The sequence below is a fragment of the Nansenia antarctica genome (genome assembly GCF_963989245.1).
Source record: "Nansenia antarctica genome assembly, chromosome: 4".
NCBI classification, from domain to species: domain Eukaryota; kingdom Metazoa; phylum Chordata; class Actinopteri; order Argentiniformes; family Microstomatidae; genus Nansenia; species Nansenia antarctica.
Genome location: NC_137689.1, coordinates 22,914,984 through 22,942,894, shown reverse-complemented (window position 1 = coordinate 22,942,894; position 27,911 = coordinate 22,914,984). Strand labels below are relative to the sequence as shown.

The 27,911-nt window shown below is 46.2% G+C and overlaps 2 protein-coding genes across 2 annotated transcripts; one reads left to right on the top strand and one right to left on the bottom strand.

The window, feature by feature from the left end:
* Positions 1 to 175: 175 nt before the first annotated feature.
* LOC308155895 (adenosine deaminase domain-containing protein 2-like) lies at positions 176 to 27,911 on the bottom strand (the record flags this gene model as incomplete). The annotated part of the gene is made up of 8 exons (XM_080529261.1): positions 176 to 286; positions 461 to 593; positions 961 to 1,195; positions 22,738 to 22,949; positions 23,141 to 23,308; positions 23,441 to 23,591; positions 27,284 to 27,412; positions 27,695 to 27,911. The coding sequence occupies 8 exons, from the start codon at positions 27,909 to 27,911 to the stop codon at positions 176 to 178; spliced, it is 1,356 nt and encodes a 451-aa protein (XP_080385387.1).
* Positions 13,576 to 15,282, top strand: LOC308154819 (uncharacterized protein; the record flags this gene model as incomplete). The annotated part of the gene is made up of 4 exons (XM_080528038.1): positions 13,576 to 13,702; positions 14,272 to 14,745; positions 14,867 to 14,920; positions 15,020 to 15,282. 4 exons carry the CDS (start codon positions 13,576 to 13,578, stop codon positions 15,280 to 15,282), a joined length of 918 nt encoding a protein of 305 aa, XP_080384164.1.

Below are 27,911 nucleotides of genomic sequence, written 5' to 3'. Positions count from 1 at the left end.
TTCAGACTTTTCTGTTTTTATTTTGCACATTATTGAACATGAACATGAACATGAATATTGAACCAAACAGAACTTCAAACTAAAGAACATTAAGCATGCAGTAATGCTGAAATTAGGCACAAATCACAAATTCAAACTCCTCTTTGAAACAAAACTACGCCCACACCCATGGGACTCAGTGGCTGAAGCTGTCGACCAGGTGTTTGGAGTTCCAGGGTCCTGCGCCATTGGAGAGGAACTGGTGGTTGACAACCATCTTGGCATTCTGATAGAGACTGGCTTCCAACTGAAACAAGAAGGAACACATCACACAAAATTCACATTCATGCTGTCAACACAATCTTGGCCAGATGATATTCGGTAGCACATGATATGGCTACGATGTCGCCTATATGCAGTGCAGACAAATACAGGTCCAAGGGTGCCAGGATATCTACTGATTCATGGCTCAACAACTCACCTTGGCACTGTGATAGGTTTGGAGGTTCAGTAGAGAACTTTGCCCACTCAGCTTTGCAATTTTGCAGAAGTTACAGTAGAGGGCTCTCTTGCACAGTCTGCTGGAGAAGCCAGGCCCACTCACAGTTGGGGAGCTAAGGGGCCAGAGAGAGCATTACGCCTACATAGAAAGCTGAAGTAAGTGAATCACATCAGTCATCATAAGAACAAATCTATGCTAGGAGCAGGTGCTATTGGCAGTCACAATGCTAGAAGAAGGAAGGATCTTTTTATATATACAGTAGAGGAACTGTACAGGGTAGTGGGGAGTGAAGAGGTCTTTACAGTCAAGATGGACAGGCAAGAGATGGGTCTTCAGTACCCATCAGACTTCATTGTAATGGTAGTATACCAAGTACGGTAAGTATGAAAGTAGTCATCGAGATCATCTATGTTTCATCAAAAATACTTAAATTGTTCCCATGTTACGAGCATCGTCTACCAGTAGCACCATTGACTTACCCATCGACAACAAAGCCTGTTGTGCTGTCCAGCACCTCGATGCTCAGGTCCCCGAGGCACCAGTTGATGCTGAGGTCTTTGCAGTGCCGAGAGCTGTGTTGAGGCGCCACCCCGTCACAACCAAGGAAGAATATCCTCTGTTTCCTAAAGGGTGGGACCAGCTGCTCCTCCCAGTCATCCCCCAGGCGATTGTTGATTGCGTCCGACACGTTGTCCGAGTTATAGCTGGAGTCACCTGAACGGACCAGTAAACCAGAACCAAGTTCTCAAAATTCCTTCTTAACCAGTTAAGGCCCCAATATGAATGAATGAATGAATGAATGAATGGACTTTATTGTCATTGCTACAGTACAGGTACCAAACAACGAAATTTAGGAGGGGTGGCTCCCCTGGTGTTAGGAAAGGAAAAAAAAAAAAAAAAACTTTTAAAAAAAATCACAAGAAGGGAAGGAGCTGGTTTACATAAATAAAGGCTATGTACACTATCCACTGTACTATACTGTACAGATAGACGACTAGGGTTGTCATATTGCACAATAGTATTATTTCACATTTATTTAAAGTGTCACAGTTTGCAGGCTTGAAATGTACATGTTTGTGCCTCAGCACTACACCTGATTTTTTCAGTCCAGCAGCTGCCATCAATCCGTCCAGACTGTCCAGGGCCCAGAACTTAGGTCTTTGCTGTGTTCAGGGCCTGGACGGCCCTGTGGTAGAAGCTGTTCTTCAGTCTGTTTGTCCTTGCGGCCAGGGTCCTGAACCGCCTTTTCGAGGGCAGCCTGGTAAAGTGTTCGTACCCAGGGTGGGTCGGGTCCCTGGAGATCTTGGAGGCCTTCCTGAGACAGCGTGTGTTGTACAGCTCTTCCAGAGAGGGGAGGGGGGCGCCGGTGATCTTCTGTGCTGTTCTCACGACTCTCTGTAGCGCATTTCTCTCCGCTGTTGTGCAGCTGGAGAACCAGTTGCAGATGCCGTAGGTGAGGATGCTCTCCACTGCGCCGCGGTAGAAGGTCACCAGTATCTCCTGCTTGCTGTGTTCCTTCCTGAGGACTCTCAGGGTGTATAGTACAGCGGCTTAGCACAATATTCGTGCACTTTTTGAAGAAAGCATGACATTTCTACCATAGTTAGTACATACCATAAGGTTTATTTTCAGATGTGGAGGGAAGTCAGATTCGACCCCAGAGGCCCGGGAGAGGTCAAATTCAAGATGGCCGCCAGGCCACAGTGTCTAATGTTCAAACACGCTTAATTTTAGAACCAAACAGAGTAGAAAAACACTTAGGTGTCCTTTCCAACTAAGTTAGGGATGCCCATTCATTTGGTGATACTTTTGAGATCGCCAGAATTCAAGAAAATGCATTTAGGTCAAGGTCAAATTACATTGAAATTACGTGATTACATGAAACTTTGCTTCTATTTTGATAGGCTACTATTGTTATGGTTAGTGTAGAGAAGTAGTACACACTATGCAGACTTAGGCAGGCGAAGGATGCAAAAAGGTTGTTTATTTCCAAAACAAAATTGTACGGAACTCAAGGTACACACAACTAACAAACTAATGACAAACCGACGAAAGACAAGTGAAGACATGAGGGGATATACAGGGAGCAAACATTCAAGCAGACATGAGGCAGGTGAAGGACAAGACCAAACACAAGTGGAGACAATTACACATACTGTAATCATAGGACACGAACAGAACAATACACAGAGCTGCCAACAGGGGGAGCCTAAGAAACACAGGAAAGTGACTGACACGGGAACTGGGAGACCAGAAGACTGGAGGGACAAGAGAAGAGACACCACACAAGACATTAGACCATAGCAAACCACGAGACCAACACAACACAAGACCAGAACAGAACTAGAACACAGAACACAAAGTCTCTGAGGTGGAGGTGGTGGCAGGGGTGATGATGTGGAGGGCAGAGTTCAAGTGGACGGTAACAAGTTGAGACACAGTTCATGGAGGCAGTGACAAGGTGTGAGGCAGTCCTGGGGGGTGGGGCAAGGGAGTGGCAAAGTCTCGGAAGGGTGACAGGGAAAAGAGTCTATAATGATGGAGACAAGGGCTAGGTTCACAGTATGTTGTCATGGGAGGAGACAGGGCCAAGTGTCCCAGCAAGGAAGCAGGGCGGAGTCACAGAGCGGGGCAAGGTGGAGCAGGGCAAATTGTAAGAACTATCAACTAACAACTATCAAAATCTAACAATCTCCAGAACAAAAGCACAGATCAGTGCACTTAAGTGCAGCTTTGGCACACTTGCACCGTCCAGTGCACCCTTTCTCACAACGACAGCGGATCAACTCATGACACGATTTAGAGGCTTCAGGGAGAGTGGTCCAGAGCGGATGCCAACCAGTTTCTTCCTTTGTCCAGCCCCAGTCAGATGTCTCGGGCATCTTTGGATCCAGGACCAGTGCCTGGTTCCAACAGTTGGCCTGGTAGCAAGTGCGCTTGATGTGCTCTTTGAGGGCTGCCTGGGTTGGAGGAATGTTTTCTAAAGTTCTGGACTTCTGTGTGAAGAGCTGTTTCCTGGCATCATTCACCTCCGTGCTCTCACTGGTTCGGTCATACATTAGCACCACAAATCTTTCTAGCAGTAATTTTGACTCTTCACTGACCTCACCTGGCATGCACAGGAGTTCATTGAAAGCATCATTGACCTCTGGGAAAGACTTCCAAGTCTCCCAGGCAGTCTTCTTTCCTCGGCCAGCGAATGTAGAGACAGTGTCACACCCAGTGAAAGCATGAAAGACTGGGAGAGTCTGGCACTGTATGGGACTCATTGTGGCAACCATTTGGTGAACAGCTATGTACCTAAAGCTTGACCCGACACCAAAGGCAACCCACAGCTCATCAGGAGCTATTTTGCTAAATGAAGCTACAGCCAGTACCACCACATCGGTATCAACGGTACATATGGTCACCTTCTTACACCCCTTCTGCACAGCATCTGCCACATGCAGAAGTAGACGAGTGTCTGCCTCCTCTTGTGAACATGGGGCAAGGCAGGCCAAGCATAACTCAGCGGGAGAGTAGAGGACTCCAGTTCCAACTGTTGCATACAGTTCCTTGCCCTGTGGTAGAGGTAGATGAACAGCTTTGTGTGACAGGAAAGAAAACAACTCCGCTTTGTTCTCATCGCATCGAAGGAAGTCCTTCCAGTTCTTAGGCATCACAGTAGGAGGAGCCACCCTTTTCCTGGTGCCCTTTCCCCTCTTCTGTCTGGTTGAGGCTTTCAGGCTGGCAGGTAGATATACATCCCAGACAAGGTCAACGCGGGTGATTTTCTGATGTTGTGCAGAGATGTATGGTGCAAACACTGTTTCTCCATACTCTTCAAATGTTCTTGATGTGCTAGGATTTAGCATTTGAACCACCGCTGCACCATCAAGAATTACTGCATCAGCTACAGGCACACTCTTGTTTTCGAGCAGATCTGACTCCAGGCAGCGAAGTAGATCTGCTTTAACCCCAATCCGAAGTTTTCCTCCAGTTGACAGAGCTGGTGGGGCTGCCTGGTTTTCATGGGAGAAGAAATTTTGTATGTCTCCATCTCGTGTTTGACAGGAGATGTACAGCCTTGAAAAGAGACCACAGTCACTCTTCAGTGCTGCATGTTGTGCCTTGTCTTTTGACTTTATTTTGACAGGTGGCCTACTGAACAGTGGCAACTTGTTCTTTCGAAGTGTCTGCGTGACAGGTGTTGTACACTGTTCTAGCCTTTCTGTCACAAACTTGCTGTACTGCTCCTCACCAAGGGTCTCGATCCTTCTCACAGTTTCAGCCACTTGGGTGTCCATGATGTCCCTTGTGTCAATGACTAGTAGGTCTTGGCTGTGTTCTAGAAAAGGATTCCCCATCTCTTCCAGCACTGTCACAAGTGCCTTAACCTCCTTCAGGAATGCTGCTTGCACACCAGGGTGTTGGTCATGGTGATTGTGTCCAGTGTCACTAACTCCATGCTGTTGCTTTATTGCCTGTTCCTCAAACTCTTTAGTGATCCTGGCGATTTCTGGCCCTGCTACCATCCAGCGTCTGAGCGCTCCTGGATTGCCAGTCAGTCCAATAGCCCGACCAGAACCTTTCACCATTGCGTTGTTCTGCTCATGGGACTGGTCAAGTGCAATGGCAGAGAACTTATTGCTGGTTTTGTGCACCACAACATTTCCAGACTTGAATTCTGCTAGGACATCTGGGTGTTTTTCAGCAAGAGTCATCATGTCACGGATGTGTATGGGAAGCCATCTGCTATAGTGTGTGTGATCTAGGGCGAACATCCAGGGAATGATTTGCCTCAGGGATTCCACGTACAGCAGGAAGTTACCTTCACGAAGTGACCTGATGTACCGCAGCAAGAGAAGCTCCAATGACAGGGTCTTAAGCCAGTAATCAAAGTGAACACTGGCTTTTGCTCGCTGTATGCACCACTCATCAAAAGATGGACTATCAGGTGGCACGGCATCAGTATCATCAGATGAGCAGTCTTCACTGTAAGCTTGTTGGAGGAGTGTGTAGAGGCTTGCAGCTGTGACCTGGTGTGCATGGCGGGTCTTGCTAGCTAGCAAACTCATTCCCGGCTATAATCAAATTCAATGTCTTTGCATGGTACAGTTAGGAACTAAGGCTTTACTCAAGTGTACTAATATTGTCTGTTCATAGTAAGTCAGTTTACTTGTTATATTTACCTGTTGATATTTCTGTTATGTTCAATAACGGAGTCAAACTCAGAGCTTGTAGTCGGAGCTGGCAACTCCATTTTATCAAACACGAGTGTAACACAAAACGTAATACGGTACGTCGTAAAGTCCCAACTGTCGTAAAACTACAGACGTAACATTTCCCCCCCCCTCACACAACCTAGGTGTGATATTCAGTCATGTAGTCACGCAAGTAATCGGGCCTGTTGCGTGCTCGAACCAGACGTGGCTTTGGTGCAGCCACAGCCACTGGTGGCGGCTCCACGCCTTGGGGCTGAGCCTGGTAGGCCGGGGTTGCTGCTTCATCCAACCGTGCGGCTGGCAAGACTGTGGAAGAGGCCACACCCAGCGCTGGGCCAGGGGGAGACTGCACCTTACGCAGGCGGGTAGCATGCCAGCGAGTGCCGTCGGCGAGCCTAAACGAGGCCGGGCCAAGCTGTTTGCTGACCTGGACAGGGTCAGACCAAAACGACTGGAGTTTGTTGTCCCGATGAGGTCGTCGGATCCTGACCCAGTCCGACATAGCAATGACAGGTGGCCTAGCACGTCTGGCCCTGTCGAAACGATCCTTCATCAAGCGCTGGTGTTTGGTGACTGTGGCTTGAACTGGATGGACCGGGGGCTGAGCTAGTGTAGGGCGGAGCCTATCGAGAGGCAGCTGGAGCTCCCGCCCCAGCATGAGGGAGGCTGGGGAGACTCCTGTAGTGGCGTGTCGCGTGGCCCGATAATGCAACAGCGTCTGGAGGAGGCTGGTGGTGAGCGTGCACCCTTGTGCCAGGTGGGCCCTGATGCCATTTTTCAGTGTTTGGTTCAGCCGTTCCACCCCCCCGTTCGCAGCAGGGTGGTAGAACGACCCCGGCCGCTAAGACAAACAGACTGAAGAACAGCTTCTACCACAGGGCCGTCAAGGCCCTGAACACAGAAAAGGCCTAAGTTCTAGGCCCAGGACAGTCCGGACGGATTGTATGGCAGCTAGTGCTGAGGCACAAACATGTACATTTTCAAGCCTGCAAACTGTGACACTTTAAAATAATGTGAAAAAATACTTTTTGTGCAATATGACAACCCTAGTTGACTATCTGTGCAGTATAGTACAGTGGATTGTGTACATAGCCTTTATTGATGTAAACCAGCTCCTTACCTTCTTGTGATTTTATGCATCTATGCTTTTTCTAAAATGTGTTTTCTTTTTCCTTTCCTAAACACCAGGGGAGCCTCCCCTCCTAAATGTCGTTGTTTGGTACCTGTACTGTAGCAATGACAAATAAAGTCCATTCCATTTACAGTCGTTAACATATTTTGGTAGTGTATTATTATTGAATAGATTCCAGGGACGGAGTTGAAAAGGTGAGAAGGTCAACGAGAGTTGTGGAAACAGACCTTCTTGGGGGGTTTGGATGCGTAAAAAAAAAAAAAGACGTGATTTTGGATTAAAAATGGAAAAGGTGACTAGTTTGCATCCCTGAGATTCCCCAGTGAGCAGAGAGAAGACCTCACCTCTCTCCAGGACGAAGGCAGCCAGGCCGCTCTTGCAGCTGTGGAACTGGGCACACTCCCTCAGGAGGTCGTCAAACACGTTACTGGACACTGCTGCCATCCGATGCATGTGCCAGTCAGTGTAACCCACTAGAAAAGCAGATGCTTTCAGAGTCAGAAGAAGAGATGTACTAACCCTGACTCTTGGCAGATCATGCAGTATGTAGGCTACAGTATGGAAGACTATTCAATCAAACTGTTAGAGAAGGCAAACAGGTTTATGCCCCATGTTATAATCCTCAAGCCTAGCTGTGAATGTTTCCACTGACTTCCATCACAAAATAACCTGTTCCCTTCTAAATACACTCACAAGTTGTTTAATATGAATTCAATATCAGTTTGATCATCAAGTGAGAGCACCTGGCCCCTAACCTCCACTCTTGGGGCTGCTCTGCAGGTTGTTTGACTGGTCCTGGAGCCCCAATTTTAGGAAGCTGTTGTCCAACTTGGGTGGGGATGTGCCAAGGAGGGAGAGGCCATCACTGTCGTCGCTATCACTGTCGTCATCATCAGAGTCGTCCTCCTCCTCCTCCAGAATTGGGTCAGGCAGTATAAGGCTATGCAGGGGTTTGGCGAGGGAAGACCTCATGGGCCTATAGTCCTCTGGTAGCAGAGCCCCAAAAACGTCTGGGTTACTGGAATCAGTGTCACCACTTACACAGAAATGTCATCCAAAAGCGCCGCTGCTGCCCCTGTGCATAAGAGCGCCTTTCTAGGCAGCCGGCTACGTACAACATCTTCGTCCACCATGATTAGTACCTGCAGTGAACACAGAGTGCATGGGAATTCATTTAACACATGCATCAGTTGTTAGAAAGAGATGCCTTTCGTAAACTAAAGGCTAAAGGATACATTTGAACGGTAGGCCATTGTGATGGTAGTCCGTGTTAAGACCTAGAATTGTAGTACCACTGCACTGGACTGGCATCTTATGAGATGCTTTCGTGGATTTTTTCATAATTTTTTTTTCTGATACAACAACACAAGAACCGTGTGTATGATTATCTGCAAATGTCTCCCTCACATTAAAATGCTGGCATCCCGAACGACATCTGTGGTTGAAGTATGGTGGAAGAAAAAAATGCGCACGTGCAGTTTTGGCTAAACTAATTAGCTAGCTATCCTACTCAACCAGATTTTTAGTTGAAATATAATTAATTTCAATTGTTCTTTGTTTCATTCTATTCGACCATTATGTATGCCGGTTAGTCTCGTTGAGTTAAAATAAAATGTTCTGGTCTATATTTCAATTTTAGATAAAGTTATAGGTAGCTAGCAGGTGGCGCTGTGCAGACTCAATTACTGTATGAGTTAAGTTTATTCATTTACTGTATGAGTGAAGTTAAGGAGCTAATATATAACATTACTCTGTGTTGTAAGAATTATCTCTGTGAGAGATATATATCGTTTTATCTTACCTGGTGTTGGGAATTTGTATTAAAATAACTAGAAGTCATAAATCATGTACTATGTGCTCATTTAAATAATATGTGACTGAGGTCAGTTGAGAACAATAGGAAGGTCTCGCAATTAGCCAAAAGAGAGTTTCTGTTTTTGAGCGACATGAAGAAGAAAAGCTCCTGACTAAAAGAAAGTTTTATGATTCAAACCGCCTGTAAATTACTTATTTTTACCTATGTGCTAACAACCATTTTATACCTGCTGTTATGATATTCTATATTTCTGTACTGATTTCATACTTTCATAACTGATGACTAATGATAAGTCTATTCTTCTATACTATATTTTAACATGTTAATGGAATCCTAAGTCATCGGACTGTGTAACTTCAACAGTTATGTTTTCACAAGCTATTCTGATAAAGGACACACTGACCTAGTCATGAGAGAATGGGTTTGATGATTAAATAACTGGCCAATCAGTGCTTTAGAACAGTGGTCTTCAACCGGGGGTCCGCGACCCCTAGGGGGTCCGCAGAGGTACTGCAGGGGGTCCGCCATTTTTTGTCATTGGACTTTTTTTTGTCATGAGCCAAAATAATCAGTGAGAATTACAAAATATAACAAAAATGATATTGAGTAAAGTACAAGCATTAATAGGCAATAATAAGCTACCTTTGACAAAAAACTATTTACAAAATAAATGATGCCCATGATTCTAGAGTCTCACATAACGTCAGCTGAAAAAGAAAAAAAAACACACCTGTCTAGCAAGCTAGGTGTTGGCTAAAACGCTGCAGTTCGGTCTTCATTGCGAAATTAACGTTAATTAATAACTAGCATAACGTTACTAATTTAGTTAGTTTGATAATAACAAACCCGCCTCTTTGCTTCTCTATGCGCCGCTATAACGCGCTCCTTTACCATTCCGAGGTCAGATGGCTTTCCCGTGGATCAGTATTGGCGCGCGTCTTTGAATTACATACAGCTATCCACGAGATTCTGCTACCGCGCGGAGCTGGCTGCGCATTTCAATGCATTTCCGCGGATTCCGCGGTGCCCTCGCCTGACGTGAAATGCGCAATTGTTGATCACTTGGAGGCTCTCGAAAGTCAATTTGAGAAGTACTTTTCTGAGACTAAGTCTTGGAGAAAGCACAAGACATGGATACGGTTTCCATGCAAAGACAATGCATCCGACGGCTCAAACCTGACCGCCGCTGAGGAAGATCAACTGATCGACCTAACCACAGACAGTACACACAAGAATGTGTACGAGTCACAGCCTCTCACCCAGTTCTCGATGAGCCTCTTGCCTTTTGCAACAACTTATCTTTGTGAAAGCGGATTCTCCTCCCTCACCTACCTGAAGAGCAAATACTGTTCCAGACAGCAGTCTGAGGATGACATGATGCTCTGCCTGACAACCTCCATCTCCCCCAGAATAGACAAGCTGTGTACCACCAACCAGGGCCAGTCATCTCACTGAGGTAGGCATACCTGGCTTCCTGAAGCTAAAAGTTTCATTGTTGAAAAATAATAATAATAGAAAATATAAGCCTCATCAACAACAACAACAACAACAATAATAATAATAACCAATCATAATTATGCATGAACGTTTTATCAATCATAAACACATATAGGCTAATAACCCAGTATATTAGTAATAACCCAGTATATAAATAGGTGAATACGGTGAAAGAAAAGGTGAATGAAGTAAATATACAAGTTATTATAGGCTTTAAAATGTGAGACATTTAAAAATATATATTACATGTGGGGGTCCCTGTTCTGTTTGTCTCTCGTCCAAGGGGTCCTTGGGTTGAAAAGGTTGAAGACCCCTGCTTTAGAACGCACGTAGAATATACCCAAGGTAACTGTATAAAAATGTCTGTACATCCTAAAAACATAACTGTGTGCATATGCTTACCTGTTTTTTAAATACATAGCTGTGTGTGCATATGTGATTAACGAGCCCCAGACAGGGGGTGTGACCGCAGAGGGACACAGAGGGAGGCCAGAAGAAGAAGATAACACACAGTACACTCTCGCACCCACACAGAGAGGAGTTGAAGGCCACATAACTAACTAAAACACTTGCTCACAGCTGCAACAGATTTTATGCTGACAATTAAAAAACTACCAGATAGGGGGGAGGGACAGCCCAGCCCCAAATGTTAAATCAAATGTATAAAGGACTATGTAGGGCCTACCAAGGCTAAACGGGGTTCTTGTTTGGTGAAGCTTCTGCAGTTAACCTATTGACGGCTAGCTGATACTGGCCTGCGGAGGTGAAACTAGATGGGACCACTTTTCCATGGAAATGAACTATTATTGCTTGCTGATGTGCTTGAATAAATATTCTCTTAATGAACAGTTCAGTAGTGGTGCCTAATATTTGATTGGATCATTTTCTCTTAAGAAGTTATATCAAGGACGTCTCGTTGAGATTAAACGAACTCGCTTGTAAGTGACGACTCAATTAAATCAATTCTGGAGAAGTTGATCGCCTTACACTGGCTTGTTAAGGGCTCATGATATGACAACGCAGGGATGTGACTGAACATAAGTTATATTGCACATAACATTGATAGATAGATATATCTTTATTTATGTGTCACTCCTCAACAAACAGGTATGGTATAAAGAACAGCAACAAAAGGTGCATTAAAAAGTTGAGGACTACTCACATGGAGTTGTGAGACACAATACAATTCATAGCAATACAAATTAAAAACGTACATTCAAGTACTATTACACTTGAACTATTACACAACAAATACCATTGGCATTACAATAAAATACAATATGTAAAGGCAATGAAATATGAAAAAACAGGAGGAGGGGGCAGTTTATTGTGCGATGCTCATGAAGGCTACTCTTCTTTGTAGGATGAGGTAGCAGGCCTTGGCACATTCATTTATGCAGTGTTCACCAGCTAAAATTGTACACAATTTATTTTGGTCATCAAAGTCATTAAAATTCTCATAGTGTTTTGATAAAAAGATAAAAAGATCAGCGCGCATGTCGTTGTAAAGTTCACAGTGTAATAAGACGTGGGCTTCGGATTCAATCGAACCACTGTTGCATAGTGTGCAGAAACGACTCTCCGCTAAAACTGGACAGGGGCTTTGCTGGATTTCTGAAATGCACTACTTTGGTTTTATCAACATTTATATTTAGTTTCCACTCCTGGCACCAACTATGGACCAGTGTCAGCATCTCCTGTAGTTCCTCTTCTGTCTCAGAAATCAGGGTAATATCATCTGCGTATAAAAGTATAGAGATCTTTTCATTTCCTATATAGGGACACCTTTTCCCAGGGCCTTAATTGCTATACTTAAGTCATTTATATATATGGAGAACAGAACAGGTGACAAAATGCAGCCCTGTTTTACGACGATGTCGACTGGGAACCAATCTGTAAGGCTACCATTTACACGGACACAGCATTTCACATTTTCGTACAGAGCAGTAAGACAGTTAAGGATGTTGCCATGTAGGCCTAAAGCTGACAACTTCTCCCATAGCATGCTACGGTTAATATGATCAAAGGCTTTGGAAAAATCGATAAAAGAGCAGAAGGTAGTTTTTCTAAGCTTTTTCCTTGAGTCTATAATAGTAGTTAAAGTGGCAATATGGTCTATACAACTCCTTTTCTTTCTAAACCCATTTTGTTCATCTGTTATGATGCTGTTGGACTCCGCCCACTCAGAGACCCTGTTATGTAATACACAGCAGAACAGTTTATATACAGCAGAGGTCAAAGTAATCCCTCGATAGTTTGCAGGTATTCTTTTATCTTTCCCCCCGCCTTTTATCTTTTCAGAACATCAGCAGGTAGCCCATCAAAACCATATGCTTTGCGTTTCTTGGCTGCTTGCAAGACCACAAGAGGTCAGCAAATCAAGCTAGCTAGTCAGCTACGAAGTTTCTGGACTCGCCTCAGAGAGATAACGCAACCTTTATTGATCGGGAAGGTAAATTCACTCTGCACAATAACATTTTTAAGGTTGAGACAATGGTCGTAGTATTTATTTGTCCCTGTGAATGATTGAAGATACGATAGCTACGTGAACAAATGTTACAATTTTGCAGATTCTTCCAATGACTAGACGTGACTGGCAAGCTAACGATAGCTAGCTAGCTCACGTTGTCATTATGTACGAATAAACATACGCCCAAACCGGCATACGAAACGGTTGTTTTTATTCACAGCATTGGACTTTTTAAAAGTGATACTGTCTGTTACAAAAGCCTGTGGAGACGTCTTCGGCTACGTAAATACTACATCGTGTCTTTGTTAGTTAGCTAGCGTTGACGTTAACTAGCGGCTAGTCACGCATTTATGTTCTTGTTGGTTGGTTTACTAGCTGGCGTACCTGCTCTAGTCAGTAAGCCAAGGTACATTGGCACTCAGCTGACTGCACAGGCTGATGACGACTGATCAACAAAAGAGTGAAGATGAGTGTTGAGGGATGCTACAGACTCCAGAGCTCATCTCCTAGAGCTGCGCTAGGCGTGCTTAATGCTTCATATGCAATGATGGATTCGGTACCAAACTGATTTCAATCAGCTGATGAGTGGAGCCGTACGTGCTTATTCCTGTGCATGCTGTGCTTATGAACTTGTGTTCGCGCCTGAAACGTCTCATTCGCCGTACGCTGTACATCCACCTGCTCATTTCCCCATCGACCTGCTCATTTCCCCATCTTGTCCTTGCAAACTGTGAACAGCCTACATGGTAGCCTACTACACGTTTTCAAATTATATTTGAGATAATACAAATTGGTTTCAGTTTATCAAACATATTTAATGTTATTTTGATGTATTTGATAGCAGTTTCTCTAAAGTGTGTATGTAAATGATTGCACTGTCTGTATACTTGGCTATGGTGTTTACAATATTTCTGACAACTTGCAGCCAGGAGCCAGAAGCAGACTGAAGCCAGAGAAAGGCATAGTGAGTGGAAGATGTCTACCCCATACCTTTTCAACCAAGACAGTGTCACGCGCTTCAAAAAGAGAAAAGCCTGTTTTACCTTCAGTGAGGTCCATATACTTTTGGATGAAGTCAGGAAGAACCGCCACATTGTTGTGGGTATGTACCCTTATTCCACGTAGCCCTCTGTGCCATACTGACACTTGCCTTATTATGTCTTGCACTAAGATCCATCCCTATTTGTATCTGTCACGATCTTTGGGGGGGTGGGGTGTAACTAAACAAAAGAAGCATTATTATCTGATCTGCGAAACCACAGGGATGAGGAGGTCTTTGGCCTTGTTTGTTGTAGCCAAATTTAAACACATTGAATGGTGACAGAATGGTAACCAAAGCCTTTCCACACCAGCTATATTTGGATTTGGCTTGTGACTGGCTGTAACGTGAAACACTAACACATGATTAAATGCAAACACAGGTGACATATGGCACACTTTTAAATGTCAGGTGGATGCGAGGTCCCCAGATCTGATATGTTTGATTTAAAGTAAAACAAAAATTACAATCACTGTTTGGTTGTCATTCTAGGCTCATGCAAGTGTTATGTCAGAATTGAGCCAAATTCAAATTTAATGTGTTGGATATGCACTGTGCCACTTGTGGTATTGGATATATATTATTGCCACCTGAACCAGGCAGTTTCGTATGTGTCTCTGTAATTTCCACAGGCCAGTTTAACCGCGGCGTGCCGAGGGACATCACAAAGCGCAAGTGGGCCGAGATCACCGCCCGTGTGAATGAGATTGGCGAGTGCCAGCGTGAGGTCATCGAGATCATCAAGAAGTGGTCTGACCTCAACTCTAACCATAACCGGAAGGTGTGGGCCATGCGGTCTGGGGTGCCGGCCTACAAGGGGGTCCAGCGGCTGTCACGGTACCTCAGCCCCACAGAGAACATTGTGCACCAGATCCTTGAGTTGGATAACAAGCGAGGGCAGCGCCCCGGGGAGGCTTATCGCCCACTAGGAGACGACGATGAAGGGCCAGAGGACGAGGAGGAGGAAGAAGAGGAAGAGGAGGACATGGCTGGAATCCATGGCTCCCCCAATGGAGGGATGGACATGGCCTCAATGCCACCACCGCCCCCACATTCCATGGGCATGGTAGATGACCATTCAATGCCAAACTATAGTGGCACATCTCGTGAGTTCTTTGAAGTGCTTTGAAATGGACAACTCTGGGTTTAAATAAAAATAACGTCAGTTGTAGTAAATCTTTACTTGGCTGGTTTTATGTATGGTTTAATTGTATCTATTTATTGCAGGAGATTCGTCACAGCTGTCTTATGAAATGCAGTATGAAATACCCACTACTGAAGGTAAGGACATAAAAAATGTTTTTGTACGTAACTAATTCAATGTGAAAGGGTGAAGGAACGTAATATACACAAAGTGACCACTACCTCCTCTTTCTTAAGACACTGAACCCCAGTTTGTAGCCTCGGACGATGACCACGGGGATGACCTGCTCCCCCCTTCCGCCACCAACGTGCTGATGGAGACGGTGTCGCGCTCCCTGGAGCTCCTGTCTGAGTCGGTGCAGCAGCTGGCCGAGACGCAGCAGGAGTTTGTGCGTGAGTCCCTGCAGCTCCAGAGAGAGACTGTGAACGTGCTCAGAGACTTTGCCAGCGGAGCCCTGAACCTCATGCACGACAAGCTCAATGGACGACCGGCGCTATAGCAACAGAGGGGGGCTGAAGTGACGGTGTAACAGGCAGCCGAAGTCAAGATGGTGCCTAGTATCAGAGGTCTCCTTTGACGCTTGGTCAGTACTTTAGGTATTTCCAGGGGTTTGTGTTCTGAATTACTGTATGTAGGGGTCATCTTCCTGTCACCCTAACCAGTCCAAATAATAACTGTCACATAGGAAAACTAATAATTGGATTTGACCATTTCTAGAAAGACTTATGCGTGCAAAACGTATGCATCCATTTGTTTCATCTGATCTCAGATGGTTAATGGGGTATAGTTGGTGACAGAGCTGCTTAAATGTTAAGGCACTTTGCCAGTTCAGTTTTGTTCTTTTAAGTGGCTTGTTGTATCATGTGAAAATATGATAAACCTGTTTCTGAGTTTTTTATTCAAAAATACATTTTAAGTTTACTCTTGTATTAACTGTCCCGGTGTACTAATGTAAGGAGATTTCGGAGATGGTGTGGTACATGTAAATAAATGACATTGATTACCTTTGGGGATTTAGGTCCTAAGCTTGGGCAAGATATACTTGTTTGTTTTCCCTTCTAATGCAATACTTCAAACTAAATCTTCAGACTTTTCTGTTTTTATTTTGCACATTATTGAACATGAACATGAATGTGAAACCAAACAGAACTTCAAACTAAAGAACATTACTGCATGCTTAATGCTGAAATTAGGCACAAATCACAAATTCAAACTCCTCTTTGAAACAAAACTACGCCCACACCCAAGGGACTCAGTGGCTGAAGCTCTCGACCAGGTGTTTGGAGTTCCAGGGTCCTGCGCCATTGGAGAGGAACTGGTGGTTGACAACCATCTTGGCATTCTGATAGAGACTGGCTTCCAACTGAAACAAGAAGGAACACATCACACAAAATTCACATTCATGCTGTCAACACAATCTTGGCCAGATGATATTCGGTAGCACATGATATGGCTACGATGTCGCCTATATGCAGTGCAGACAAATACAGGTCCAAGGGTGCCAGGATATCTACTGATTCATGGTTCAACAACTCACCTTGGCACTGTGATAGGTTTGGAGGTTCAGTAGAGAACTTTGCCCACTCAGCTTTGCAATTTTGCAGAAGTTACAGTAGAGGGCTCTCTTGCACAGTCTGCTGGAGAAGCCAGGCCCACTCACAGTTGGGGAGCTAAGGGGCCAGAGAGAGCATTACGCCTACATAGAAAGCTCCCTCCACAATGAAATTATACATTTACATAATTTGTTTTTAAATGTTTGACATTTACCAGACGCTTTTATCCAAAGCAACTTACAAACGTGTCTAACAAGTAAGTGAATCACATCAGTCATCATAAGAACAAATCTATGCTAGGAGCAGGTGCTATTGGCAGTCACAATGCTAGAAGAAGGAAGGATCTTTTTTATATATACAGTAGAGGAACTGTACAGGGTAGTGGGGAGTGAAGAGGTCTTTACAGTCAAGATGGACAGGCAAGAGATGGGTCTTCAGTACCCATTAGACTTCATTGTAATGGTAGTATACCAAGTACGGTAAGTATGAAAGTAGTCATCGAGATCATCTATGTTTCATCAAAAATACTTAAATTGTTCCCATGTTACGAGCATCGTCTACCAGTAGCACCATTGACTTACCCATCGACAACAAAGCCTGTTGTGCTGTCCAGCACCTCGATGCTCAGGTCCCCGAGGCACCAGTTGATGCTGAGGTCTTTGCAGTGACGAGAGCTGTGTTGAGGCGCCACCCCGTCACAACCAAGGAAGAATATCCTCTGTTTCCTAAAGGGTGGGACCAGCTGCTCCTCCCAGTCATCCCCCAGGCGATTGTTGATTGCGTCCGACACGTTGTCCGAGTTATAGCTGGAGTCACCTGAACGGACCAGTAAACCAGAACCAAGTTCTCAAAATTCCTTCTTAACCAGTTAAGGCCCCAATATGAATGAATGAATGAATGAATGAATGAATGAATGGACTTTATTGTCATTGCTACAGTACAGGTACCAAACAACGAAATTTAGGAGGGGTGGCTCCCCTGGTGTTAGGAAAGGAAAAAAAAAAAAATTACTTTAAAAAAAAATCACAAGAAGGGAAGGAGCTGGTTTACATAAATAAAGGCTATGTACACTATCCACTGTACTATACTGTACAGATAGACGACTAGGGTTGTCATATTGCACAATAGTATTATTTCACATTTATTTAAAGTGTCACAGTTTGCAGGCTTGAAATGTACATGTTTGTGCCTCAGCACTACACCTGATTTTTTCAGTCCAGCAGCTGCCATCAATCCGTCCAGACTGTCCAGGGCCCAGAACTTAGGTCTTTGCTGTGTTCAGGGCCTGGACGGCCCTGTGGTAGAAGCTGTTCTTCAGTCTGTTTGTCCTTGCGGCCAGGGTCCTGAACCGCCTTTTCGAGGGCAGCCTGGTAAAGTGTTCGTACCCAGGGTGGGTCGGGTCCCTGGAGATCTTGGAGGCCTTCCTGAGACAGCGTGTGTTGTACAGCTCTTCCAGAGAGGGGAGGGGGGCGCCGGTGATCTTCTGTGCTGTTCTCACGACTCTCTGTAGCGCATTTCTCTCCGCTGTTGTGCAGCTGGAGAACCAGTTGCAGATGCCGTAGGTGAGGATGCTCTCCACTGCGCCGCGGTAGAAGGTCACCTGCTTGCTGTGTTCCTTCCTGAGGACTCTCAGGGTGTATAGTACAGCGGCTTAGCACAATATTCGTGCACTTTTTGAAGAAAGCATGACATTTCTACCATAGTTAGTACATACCATAAGGTTTATTTTCAGATGTGGAGGGAAGTCAGATTCGACCCCAGAGGCCCGGGAGAGGTCAAATTCAAGATGGCCGCCAGGCCACAGTGTCTAATGTTCAAACACGCTTAATTTTAGAACCAAACAGAGTAGAAAAACACTTAGGTGTCCTTTCCAACTAAGTTAGGGATGCCCATTCATTTGGTGATACTTTTGAGATCGCCAGAATTCAAGAAAATGCATTTAGGTCAAGGTCAAATTACATTGAAATTACGTGATTACATGAAACTTTGCTTCTATTTTGATAGGCTACTATTGTTATGGTTAGTGTAGAGAAGTAGTACACACTATGCAGACTTAGGCAGGCGAAGGATGCAAAAAGGTTGTTTATTTCCAAAACAAAATTGTACGGAACTCAAGGTACACACAACTAACAAACTAATGACAAACCGACGAAAGACAAGGGAAGACATGAGGGGATATACAGGGAGCAAACATTCAAGCAGACATGAGGCAGGTGAAGGACAAGACCAAACACAAGTGGAGACAATTACACATACTGTAATCATAGGACACGAACAGAACAATACACAGAGCTGCCAACAGGGGGAGCCTAAGAAACACAGGAAAGTGACTGACACGGGAACTGGGAGACCAGAAGACTGGAGGGACAAGAGAAGAGACACCACACAAGACATTAGACCATAGCAAACCACGAGACCAACACAACACAAGACCAGAACAGAACTAGAACACAGAACACAAAGTCTCTGAGGTGGAGGTGGTGGCAGGGGTGATGATGTGGAGGGCAGAGTTCAAGTGGACGGTAACAAGTTGAGACACAGTTCATGGAGGCAGTGACAAGGTGTGAGGCGGTCCTGGGGGGTGGGGCAAGGGAGTGGCAAAGTCTCGGAAGAGTGACAGGGAAAAGAGTCTATAATGATGGAGACAAGGGCTAGGTTCACAGTATGTTGTCATGGGAGGAGACAGGGCCAAGTGTCCCAGCAAGGAAGCAGGGCGGAGTCACAGAGCGGGGCAAGGTGGAGCAGGGCAAATTGTAAGAACTATCAACTAACAACTATCAAAATCTAACAATCTCCAGAACAAAAGCACAGATCAGTGCACTTAAGTGCAGCTTTGGCACACTTGCACCGTCCAGTGCACCCTTTCTCACAACGACAGCGGATCAACTCATGACACGATTTAGAGGCTTCAGGGAGAGTGGTCCAGAGCGGATGCCAACCAGTTTCATCCTTTGTCCAGCCCCAGTCAGATGTCTCGGGCATCTTTGGATCCAGGACCAGTGCCTGGTTCCAACAGTTGGCCTGGTAGCAAGTGCGCTTGATGTGCTCTTTGAGGGCTGCCTGGGTTGGAGGAATGTTTTCTAAAGTTCTGGACTTCTGTGTGAAGAGCTGTTTCCTGGCATCATTCACCTCCGTGCTCTCACTGGTTCGGTCATACATTAGCACCACAAATCTTTCTAGCAGTAATTTTTACTCTTCACTGACCTCACCTGGCATGCACAGGAGTTCATTGAAAGCATCATTGACCTCTGGGAAAGACTTCCAAGTCTCCCAGGCAGTCTTCTTTCCTCGGCCAGCGAATGTAGAGACAGTGTCACACCCAGTGAAAGCATGAAAGACTGGGAGAGTCTGGCACTGTATGGGACTCATTGTGGCAACCATTTGGTGAACAGCTATGTACCTAAAGCTTGACCCGACACCAAAGGCAACCCACAGCTCATCAGGAGCTATTTTGCTAAATGAAGCCACAGCCAGTACCACCACATCGGTATCAACGGTACATATGGTCACCTTCTTACACCCCTTCTGCACAGCATCTGCCACATGCAGAAGTAGACGAGTGTCTGCCTCCTCTTGTGAACATGGGGCAAGGCAGGCCAAGCATAACTCAGCGGGAGAGTAGAGGACTCCAGTTCCAACTGTTGCATACAGTTCCTTGCCCTGTGGTAGAGGTAGATGAACAGCTTTGTGTGACAGGAAAGAAAACAACTCCGTTTTGTTCTCATCGCATCGAAGGAAGTCCTTCCAGTTCTTAGGCATCACAGTAGGAGGAGCCACCCTTTTCCTGGTGCCCTTTCCCCTCTTCTGTCTGGTTGAGGCTTTCAGGCTGGCAGGTAGATATACATCCCAGACAAGGTCAACGCGGGTGATTTTCTGATGTTGAGCAGAGATGTATGGTGCAAACACTGTTTCTCCATACTCTTCAAATGTTCTTGATGTGCTAGGATTTAGCATTTGAACCACCGCTGCACCATCAAGAATTACTGCATCAGCTACAGGCACACTCTTGTTTTCGAGCAGATCTGACTCCAGGCAGCGAAGTAGATCTGCTTTAACCCCAATCCGAAGTTTTCCTCCAGTTGACAGAGCTGGTGGGGCTGCCTGGTTTTCATGGGAGAATACATTTTGTATGTCTCCATCTCGTGTTTGACAGGAGATGTACAGCCTTGAAAAGAGACCACAGTCACTCTTCAGTGCTGCAAGTTGTGCCTTGTCTTTTGACTTTATTTTGACAGGTGGCCTACTGAACAGTGGCAACTTGTTCTTTCGAAGTGTCTGCGTGACAGGTGTTGTACACTGTTCTAGCCTTTCTGTCACAAACTTGCTGTACTGCTCCTCACCAAGGGTCTCGATCCTTCTCACAGTTTCAGCCACTTGGGTGTCCATGATGTCCCTTGTGTCAATGACTAGTAGGTCTTGGCTGTGTTCTAGAAAAGGATTCCCCATCTCTTCCAGCACTGTCACAAGTGCCTTAACCTCCTTCAGGAATGCTGCTTGCACACCAGGGTGTTGGTCATGGTGATTGTGTCCAGTGTCACTAACTCCATGCTGTTGCTTTATTGCCTGTTCCTCAAACTCTTTAGTGATCCTGGCGATTTCTGGCCCTGCTACCATCCAGCGTCTGAGCGCTCCTGGATTGCCAGTCAGTCCAATAGCCCCACCAGAACCTTTCACCATTGCGTTGTTCTGCTCATGGGACTGGTCAAGTGCAATGGCAGAGAACTTATTGCTGGTTTTGTGCACCACAACATTTCCAGACTTGAATTCTGCTAGGACATCTGGGTGTTTTTCAGCAAGAGTTATCATGTCACGGATGTGTATGGGAAGCCATCTGCTATAGTGTGTGTGATCTAGGGCGAACATCCAGGGAATGATTTGCCTCAGGGATTCCACGTACAGCAGGAAGTTACCTTCACGAAGTGACCTGATGTACCGCAGCAAGAGAAGCTCCAATGACAGGGTCTTAAGCCAGTAATCAAAGTGAACACTGGCTTTTGCTCGCTGTATGCACCACTCATCAAAAGATGGACTATCAGGTGGCACGGCATCAGTATCATCAGATGAGCAGTCTTCACTGTAAGCTTGTTGGAGGAGTGTGTAGAGGCTTGCAGCTGTGACCTGGTGTGCATGGCGGGTCTTGCTAGCTAGCAAACTCATTCCCGGCTATAATCAAATTCAATGTCTTTGCATGGTACAGTTAGGAACTAAGGCTTTACTCAAGTGTACTAATATTGTCTGTTCATAGTAAGTCAGTTTACTTGTTATATTTACCTGTTGATATTTCTGTTATGTTCAATAACGGAGTCAAACTCAGAGCTTGTAGTCGGAGCTGGCAACTCCATTTTATCAAACACGAGTGTAACACAAAACGTAATACGGTACGTCGTAAAGTCCCAACTGTCGTAAAACTACAGACGTAACAATTTCATCAGAAGTGCTCTCTGTCTCGTGCATACTGCACTATCACGGAGTGTTGGCGTTACTACTGGTAACCGTAGCTACTGGTGCCCTAGAGGGCCATCTGCTGATAACTCTGTGCTTAGCAGGAATAAATAAAATAAAATAACCACACATCCCAGTAAATAATAACTAATAACTGAATAATGCAGGGCAATAAAAACGTTTTTTTTCCTCATAAATACAGAGTTCATAAATAAAAAGAAATTTTCTGAGGTAAATTTTTACATAGACCTTGACCTAAATGCATTTTCTTGAATTCTGGCGATCTCAAAAGTATCACCAAATGAATGGGCATCCCTAACTTAGTTGGAAAGGACACCTAAAGTGTTTTTCTACTCTGTTTGGTTCTAAAATTAAGCGTGTTTGAACATTAGACACAGTGGCCTGGCGGCCATCTTGAATTTGACCTCTCCCGGGCCTCTGGGGTCAAATCTGACTTCCCTCCACATCTGAAAACAAACCTTATGGTATGTACTAACTATGGTAGAAATGTCATGCTTTCTTCAAAAAGTGCACAATTCCTCATAATATGAGAGCTAAGCCGCTGTACTACAATACAATTCTAGAACACTGCTGTAGATTGCTGAGAATTGTCAAGATAAAGATAAAATATTAGAACAAGCCTGAGAAAAGTATCACACACCAGTATTACACAGCACATTATTCAGGGAAAACAGACTAGATTGAGAAAGATTCGGTGACTATTTCAAAATGTACCAAACGTCAGCATTAAGATTCTGGTTGTTGTGTTTGTATTATGGTTTGAAAACCAAAGCCGTCAACGGCTACTTACCGTAGAACATAGAACAGCCATTCCTGGCCGGGGGACGGGGGCGACTAGAGGCTTAATACCTCTCAGTGTCACTGGAGCACTGTCCGTCAGTCCTACAAGGGAGGGCGGCCTATGCTACTGTGATTGTAATGCATCCTTGGTTACTTACCTAGGACCACATTGATGATGTAGAGTGGCTCAATGAAGTGGCTCAGCAGCGCCCCCTGGACCCCGGTGACGGCCCAGCGGCAAAGTTTGTCACTGTCGGACATGCAGCAGACCCGGGCGCCCCACACACCCGGATGGAGGAGAGCCACAGGGATCAGAGAGCCCTTAGCATGGCACTGCAGCATCAGGGAACTGTAGAGATTCAGGGAGTTCCTATGGGGACAGAGGATGCACACAATCACTCTCACTGGGTCACTCAATTAGATCACTAAATTGGTGAAATGTAAACTGCCCCAAAATGTAATTCCCATCCAATTCTTACACTTCTGAGTGGATGCAAGCAATTAAGATTTCCGCATTGGACACTCAACAACAGCAGCCGATATGAAAATGCACACACTCACATGGAACCGCACTGTGCTGCCCCTCTTGGGGTCTGGTTGGTGTAGAGGTGAAGGTAGGTTTTGGTCTTGAGCTGGAGCAGGTGGCTGTCTGAGTTTCTCTCGTAGATGGAGCGCTCCTTGCACTTTGGGTCATGGCTGAAGAACAGCAGAAGCTGTTTGTACAAGAACCTGAATAGAAATACAGGATCGGACACATCATTTGCTAATCTCCAGTATTAATAGCTAAACAAACCAAACAAGTGAGTGAAGTGAGTAAGTAAGTCCAGACGATCCAACAAAACTCCTGTCAGGCTGATGTACCTTTGGAGAGCCCGTCTGGCGATGACCATGGCATGGCAGTCATGCACCATGGTGCCACTGAAGCAGAGCCAGTCACTGCAGCTTGACTCGCCCGTGCCCAACGCCACAACGTTGTAGCGCACGTAGGACTGGCCCCAAGTGTCACACAGCTCTGGAGAGGGAATAATGTGGGAGAATCACATCCATAAACTATTCACAATCTATAGACACACATATATATAACACACATGGATGACACATAAACTGTGTGTGCGTACATTAGACATGCTCATCAAAAATAGGTGTCATTTTTGACACCTGCAAGATGGCCGCGCGCTTAGTCCGCGCAGCTCGGGGGGCGACCACACTGGTGTTTCTTTATGTTTGTAAATACATTTGTATGTACACTTTTATTCTAGTACTTATAGGGAACAGTTGTGTAAATAGTACCTACAGCAGGCTCGACTTATTAGAAATCGGCACGCAAAACGACAAGACAGTTACAGCGGAGTTTCTAAAGCAACACAGGATATATTACGAGATAGCCCGTGTACCGGGCGAACCTTGGTTCTCAGTCCCCTCCCTGAGGCGGAAGCGACGGAGGCGAGATCGTAAGCGACCCCGAGGCCGCAGGGGAGGCCTGTTAGCAAGGCTAAGGAGAAACCCAAACAAGCCAGCGCTACCAAGCATTTTCCTCTCTAACGTCAGATCCCTGACTAACAAGATGGATGAACTAAGACTACAGGTGGCCAAAAACAGCATCGTAGGGGATAGCTGTGTGATTATTCTGACCGAAACCTGGCTAAATGACAACATTGTGGACGCTACCGTTAGCTTAGAGGGCCGAACGCTACATCGCGCTGACCGAACGGAGCGTAGCGGGAAGTCAAGAGGCGGTGGGATCATAATATCGACGAAGGATAGCTGGTGCTTAAACACGAAAACTGTAAGTAGCCACTGCTCCCCAGACCTAGAATACTTGACTGTTAAATGCCGACCCACATACCTGCCTAGGGAGTTTAACGCGGTGCTAATTACATGTGTGTATATAGCACCTAGCTCAGACAGCAAAGTAGCATTGGCGCGACTATATGACGTCATTAGTAGCCAACAAAGTACTGATCCACAGGCTATTCACATCATAGCGGGGGACTTTAATCATGTCGACCTGAAGGCAGTACTACCCAAGTTCTACCAGCATGTAAAATGCGCAACGAGAGGAGAAAAAACACTGGATAAGGTATACACCAACATCAAACGTGCTTACAAGGCTAGTCCGCTAGCTCATCTAGGCATGTCTGACCATGTGTCAATCCTCCTGATTCCTGCATACACTACAATGGGGAAAAGTGCTCCCTCCACCACTAAGACTGTCAGAACCTGGCCAGAAGGGTCCGCTCCACTGCAGATCTGCCTAAATGACACCCTATGGCAGGAATATGAGCATGAGGACCTGGAACAGTACACGTCGTCGGTTCTGAACCACATAGTGAACTGCACCAACTCAGTCACCGTGGACAAACGGGTCCGGGTCTACCCCAACACAAAGCCATGGATGACTGGGAAGGTCCAAAAACTGATAAATGAGAGGGACAACGCCTTCTTCGCAGGGAAGCGCACACCGCTGTACAGCTCCACCAGGGCCAACCTAAAGCGCGGCATCAAAGCGGCCAAGGCAGAGCACAGAGAGAAGATTGAGGAATGCCTCCTGAGCAACGACTCCAGGCGGATGTGGCAGGGGGTTCAGCAGATGACAAACTTCAGAGCCAACAGGCTCACAGCCGCAGAGGACGACCCCCTGCTGGCGGGAAAGCTGAACACCTTCTACGCCCGGTTCGACGAGGGGCGAACGGAGGTAACCACAACACAGACACCACTCTCTCCAGCTCTCAGCAGCCTCACCCTCACAGAGCACGAGGTGAGACGCGTACTGAAGGCGGTGGACCCCAGGAAAGCCTCGGGGCCGGATGGCGTCCTGGGACGGGTGCTGAGAGACTGCGCCGACCAGCTGGCCGGGGTTTTCACCAACATCTTTAACCAGTCCCTGTCCCAGGCCACCGTCCCACCCTGCCTGAAAACCTCAACTATCAACCCAGTCCCGAAGAAAAGCACGGTGAGCTGCCTAAACGACTACCGCCCGGTGGCACTCACACCAATCATAATGAAGTGCTTCGAGAAACTAGTCCGGGCCCACATACTCACACGCCTCCCGCCCAACCTGGATCCATACCAGTTCGCCTACAGAGCCCACAGGTCCACAGAGGACGCCATAGCGACGACTCTCCACGCCACTCTATCCCACCTGGAGAGGGGAAACAGCTACGCGAGACTGCTCTTCGTGGACTTCAGCTCCGCTTTTAACACCATCCTTCCAGACAGGCTAGTGACCAAACTACTAGACCTGGGTCTATCACACTCTATATGTGCGTGGATCAAGGACTTCCTGACCGACCGCCCCCAGAGGGTGCGGGGGGGCCCCCACACCTCCACAGCCCTCAGCCTCAGCACTGGGTCACCCCAGGGCTGCGTGCTAAGCCCCATCCTCTACAACCTCTACACCCACGACTTCACCCCCATCCACCCCAGCAACTACATCGTAAAGTTTGCAGACGACACCACCGTGGTGGGATGTATCTCGGGGGGGGACGAGGCGGCGTACAGGGATGAGGTAGAGCAATTGAGCAAGCTGTGCAAGGTTAACAACCTGCTGCTAAACAAGTCAAAGACCCAGGAATTTATAGTAGACTTCAGGAGGAAAAAGTCCGAGATCCAGCCCCTGCTCATCGACGGAGAGAGCGTGGAGATAGTCTCAACCCTCCGATTCCTGGGACACAACATGCGGGATGACCTGGCCTGGAAGGACAACACTAAAGGCACCATCAAGAGGGCACAACAGCGGCTATACACCCTGAGATGCCTCAGGAAACAACACAACAAGCAGGAGATACTGGTGGCCTTCTACCACGGCGCAGTGGAGAGCATCCTCACCTCGGCATCTCCAACTGGTTCCACAGCTGCACAACAGCGGAGAGAAACGAGCTACAGAGAGTCGTGAGAACAGCACAGAAGATCACCGGCGCCCCCCTCCCCTCTCTGGAGGAGCTGTACAAAACACGCTGTCTCAGGAGGGCCTCCAAGATCTCCAAGGACCCGACCCACCCTGGGCACGAACACTTTGTCAAGCTGCCCTCGAACAGGAGGTACAGGACCCCGGCCGCTAAGACAAACAGACTGAAGAACAGCTTCTACCACAGGGCCGTCAAGGCCCTGAACACAGAAAAGGCCTAAGTTCTGGGCCCAGGACAGTCCGGACGGATTGTATGGCAGCTAGTGCTGAGGCACAAACATGTACATTTTCAAGCCTGCAAACTGTGACACTTTAAAATAATGTGAAAAAATACTTTCTTGTGAAATATGACAACCCTAGTTGACTATCTGTGCAGTATAGTACAGTGGATTGTGTACATAGCCTTTATTGATGTAAACCAGCTCCTTACCTTCTTGTGATTTTATGCATCTATGCTTTTTCTAAAATGTGTTTTCTTTTTCCTTTCCTAAACACCAGGGGAGCCTCCCCTCCTAAATTTCGTTGTTTGGTACCTGTACTGTAGCAATGACAAATAAAGTCCATTCCATTCCATTCCATTTACAGTCGTTAACATATTTTGGTAGTGTATTATTATTGAATAGATTCCAGGGACGGAGTTGAAAAGGTGAGAAGGTCAACGAGAGTTGTGGAAACAGACCTTCTTGGGGGGTTTGGATGCGTAAAAAAAAAAAAAAGACGTGATTTTGGATAAAAAATGGAAAAGGTGACTAGTTTGCATGCCTGAGATTCCCCAGTGAGCAGAGAGAAGACCTCACCTCTCTCCAGGACGAAGGCAGCCAGGCCGCTCTTGCAGCTGTGGAACTGGGCACACTCCCTCAGGAGGTCGTCAAACACGTTACTGGACACTGCTGCCATCCGATGCATGTGCCAGTCAGTGTAACCCACTAGAAAAGCAGATGCTTTCAGAGTCAGAAGAAGAGATGTACTAACCCTGACTCTTGGCAGATCATGCAGTATGTAGGCTACAGTATGGAAGACTATTCAATCAAACTGTTAGAGAAGGCAAACAGGTTTATGCCCCATGTTATAATCCTCAAGCCTAGCTGTGAATGTTTCCACTGACTTCCATCACAAAATAACCTGTTCCCTTCTAAATACACTCACAAGTTGTTTAATATGAATTCAATATCAGTTTGATCATCAAGTGAGAGCACCTGGCCCCTAACCTCCACTCTCGGGGCTGCTCTGCAGGTTGTTTGACTGGTACTGGAGCCCCAATTTTAGGAAGCTGTTGTCCAACTTGGGTGGGGATGTGCCAAGGAGGGAGAGGCCATCACTGTCGTCGCTATCACTGTCGTCATCATCAGAGTCGTCCTCCTCCTCCTCCAGAATTGGGTCAGGCAGTATAAGACTATGCAGGGGTTTGGCGAGGGAAGACCTCAT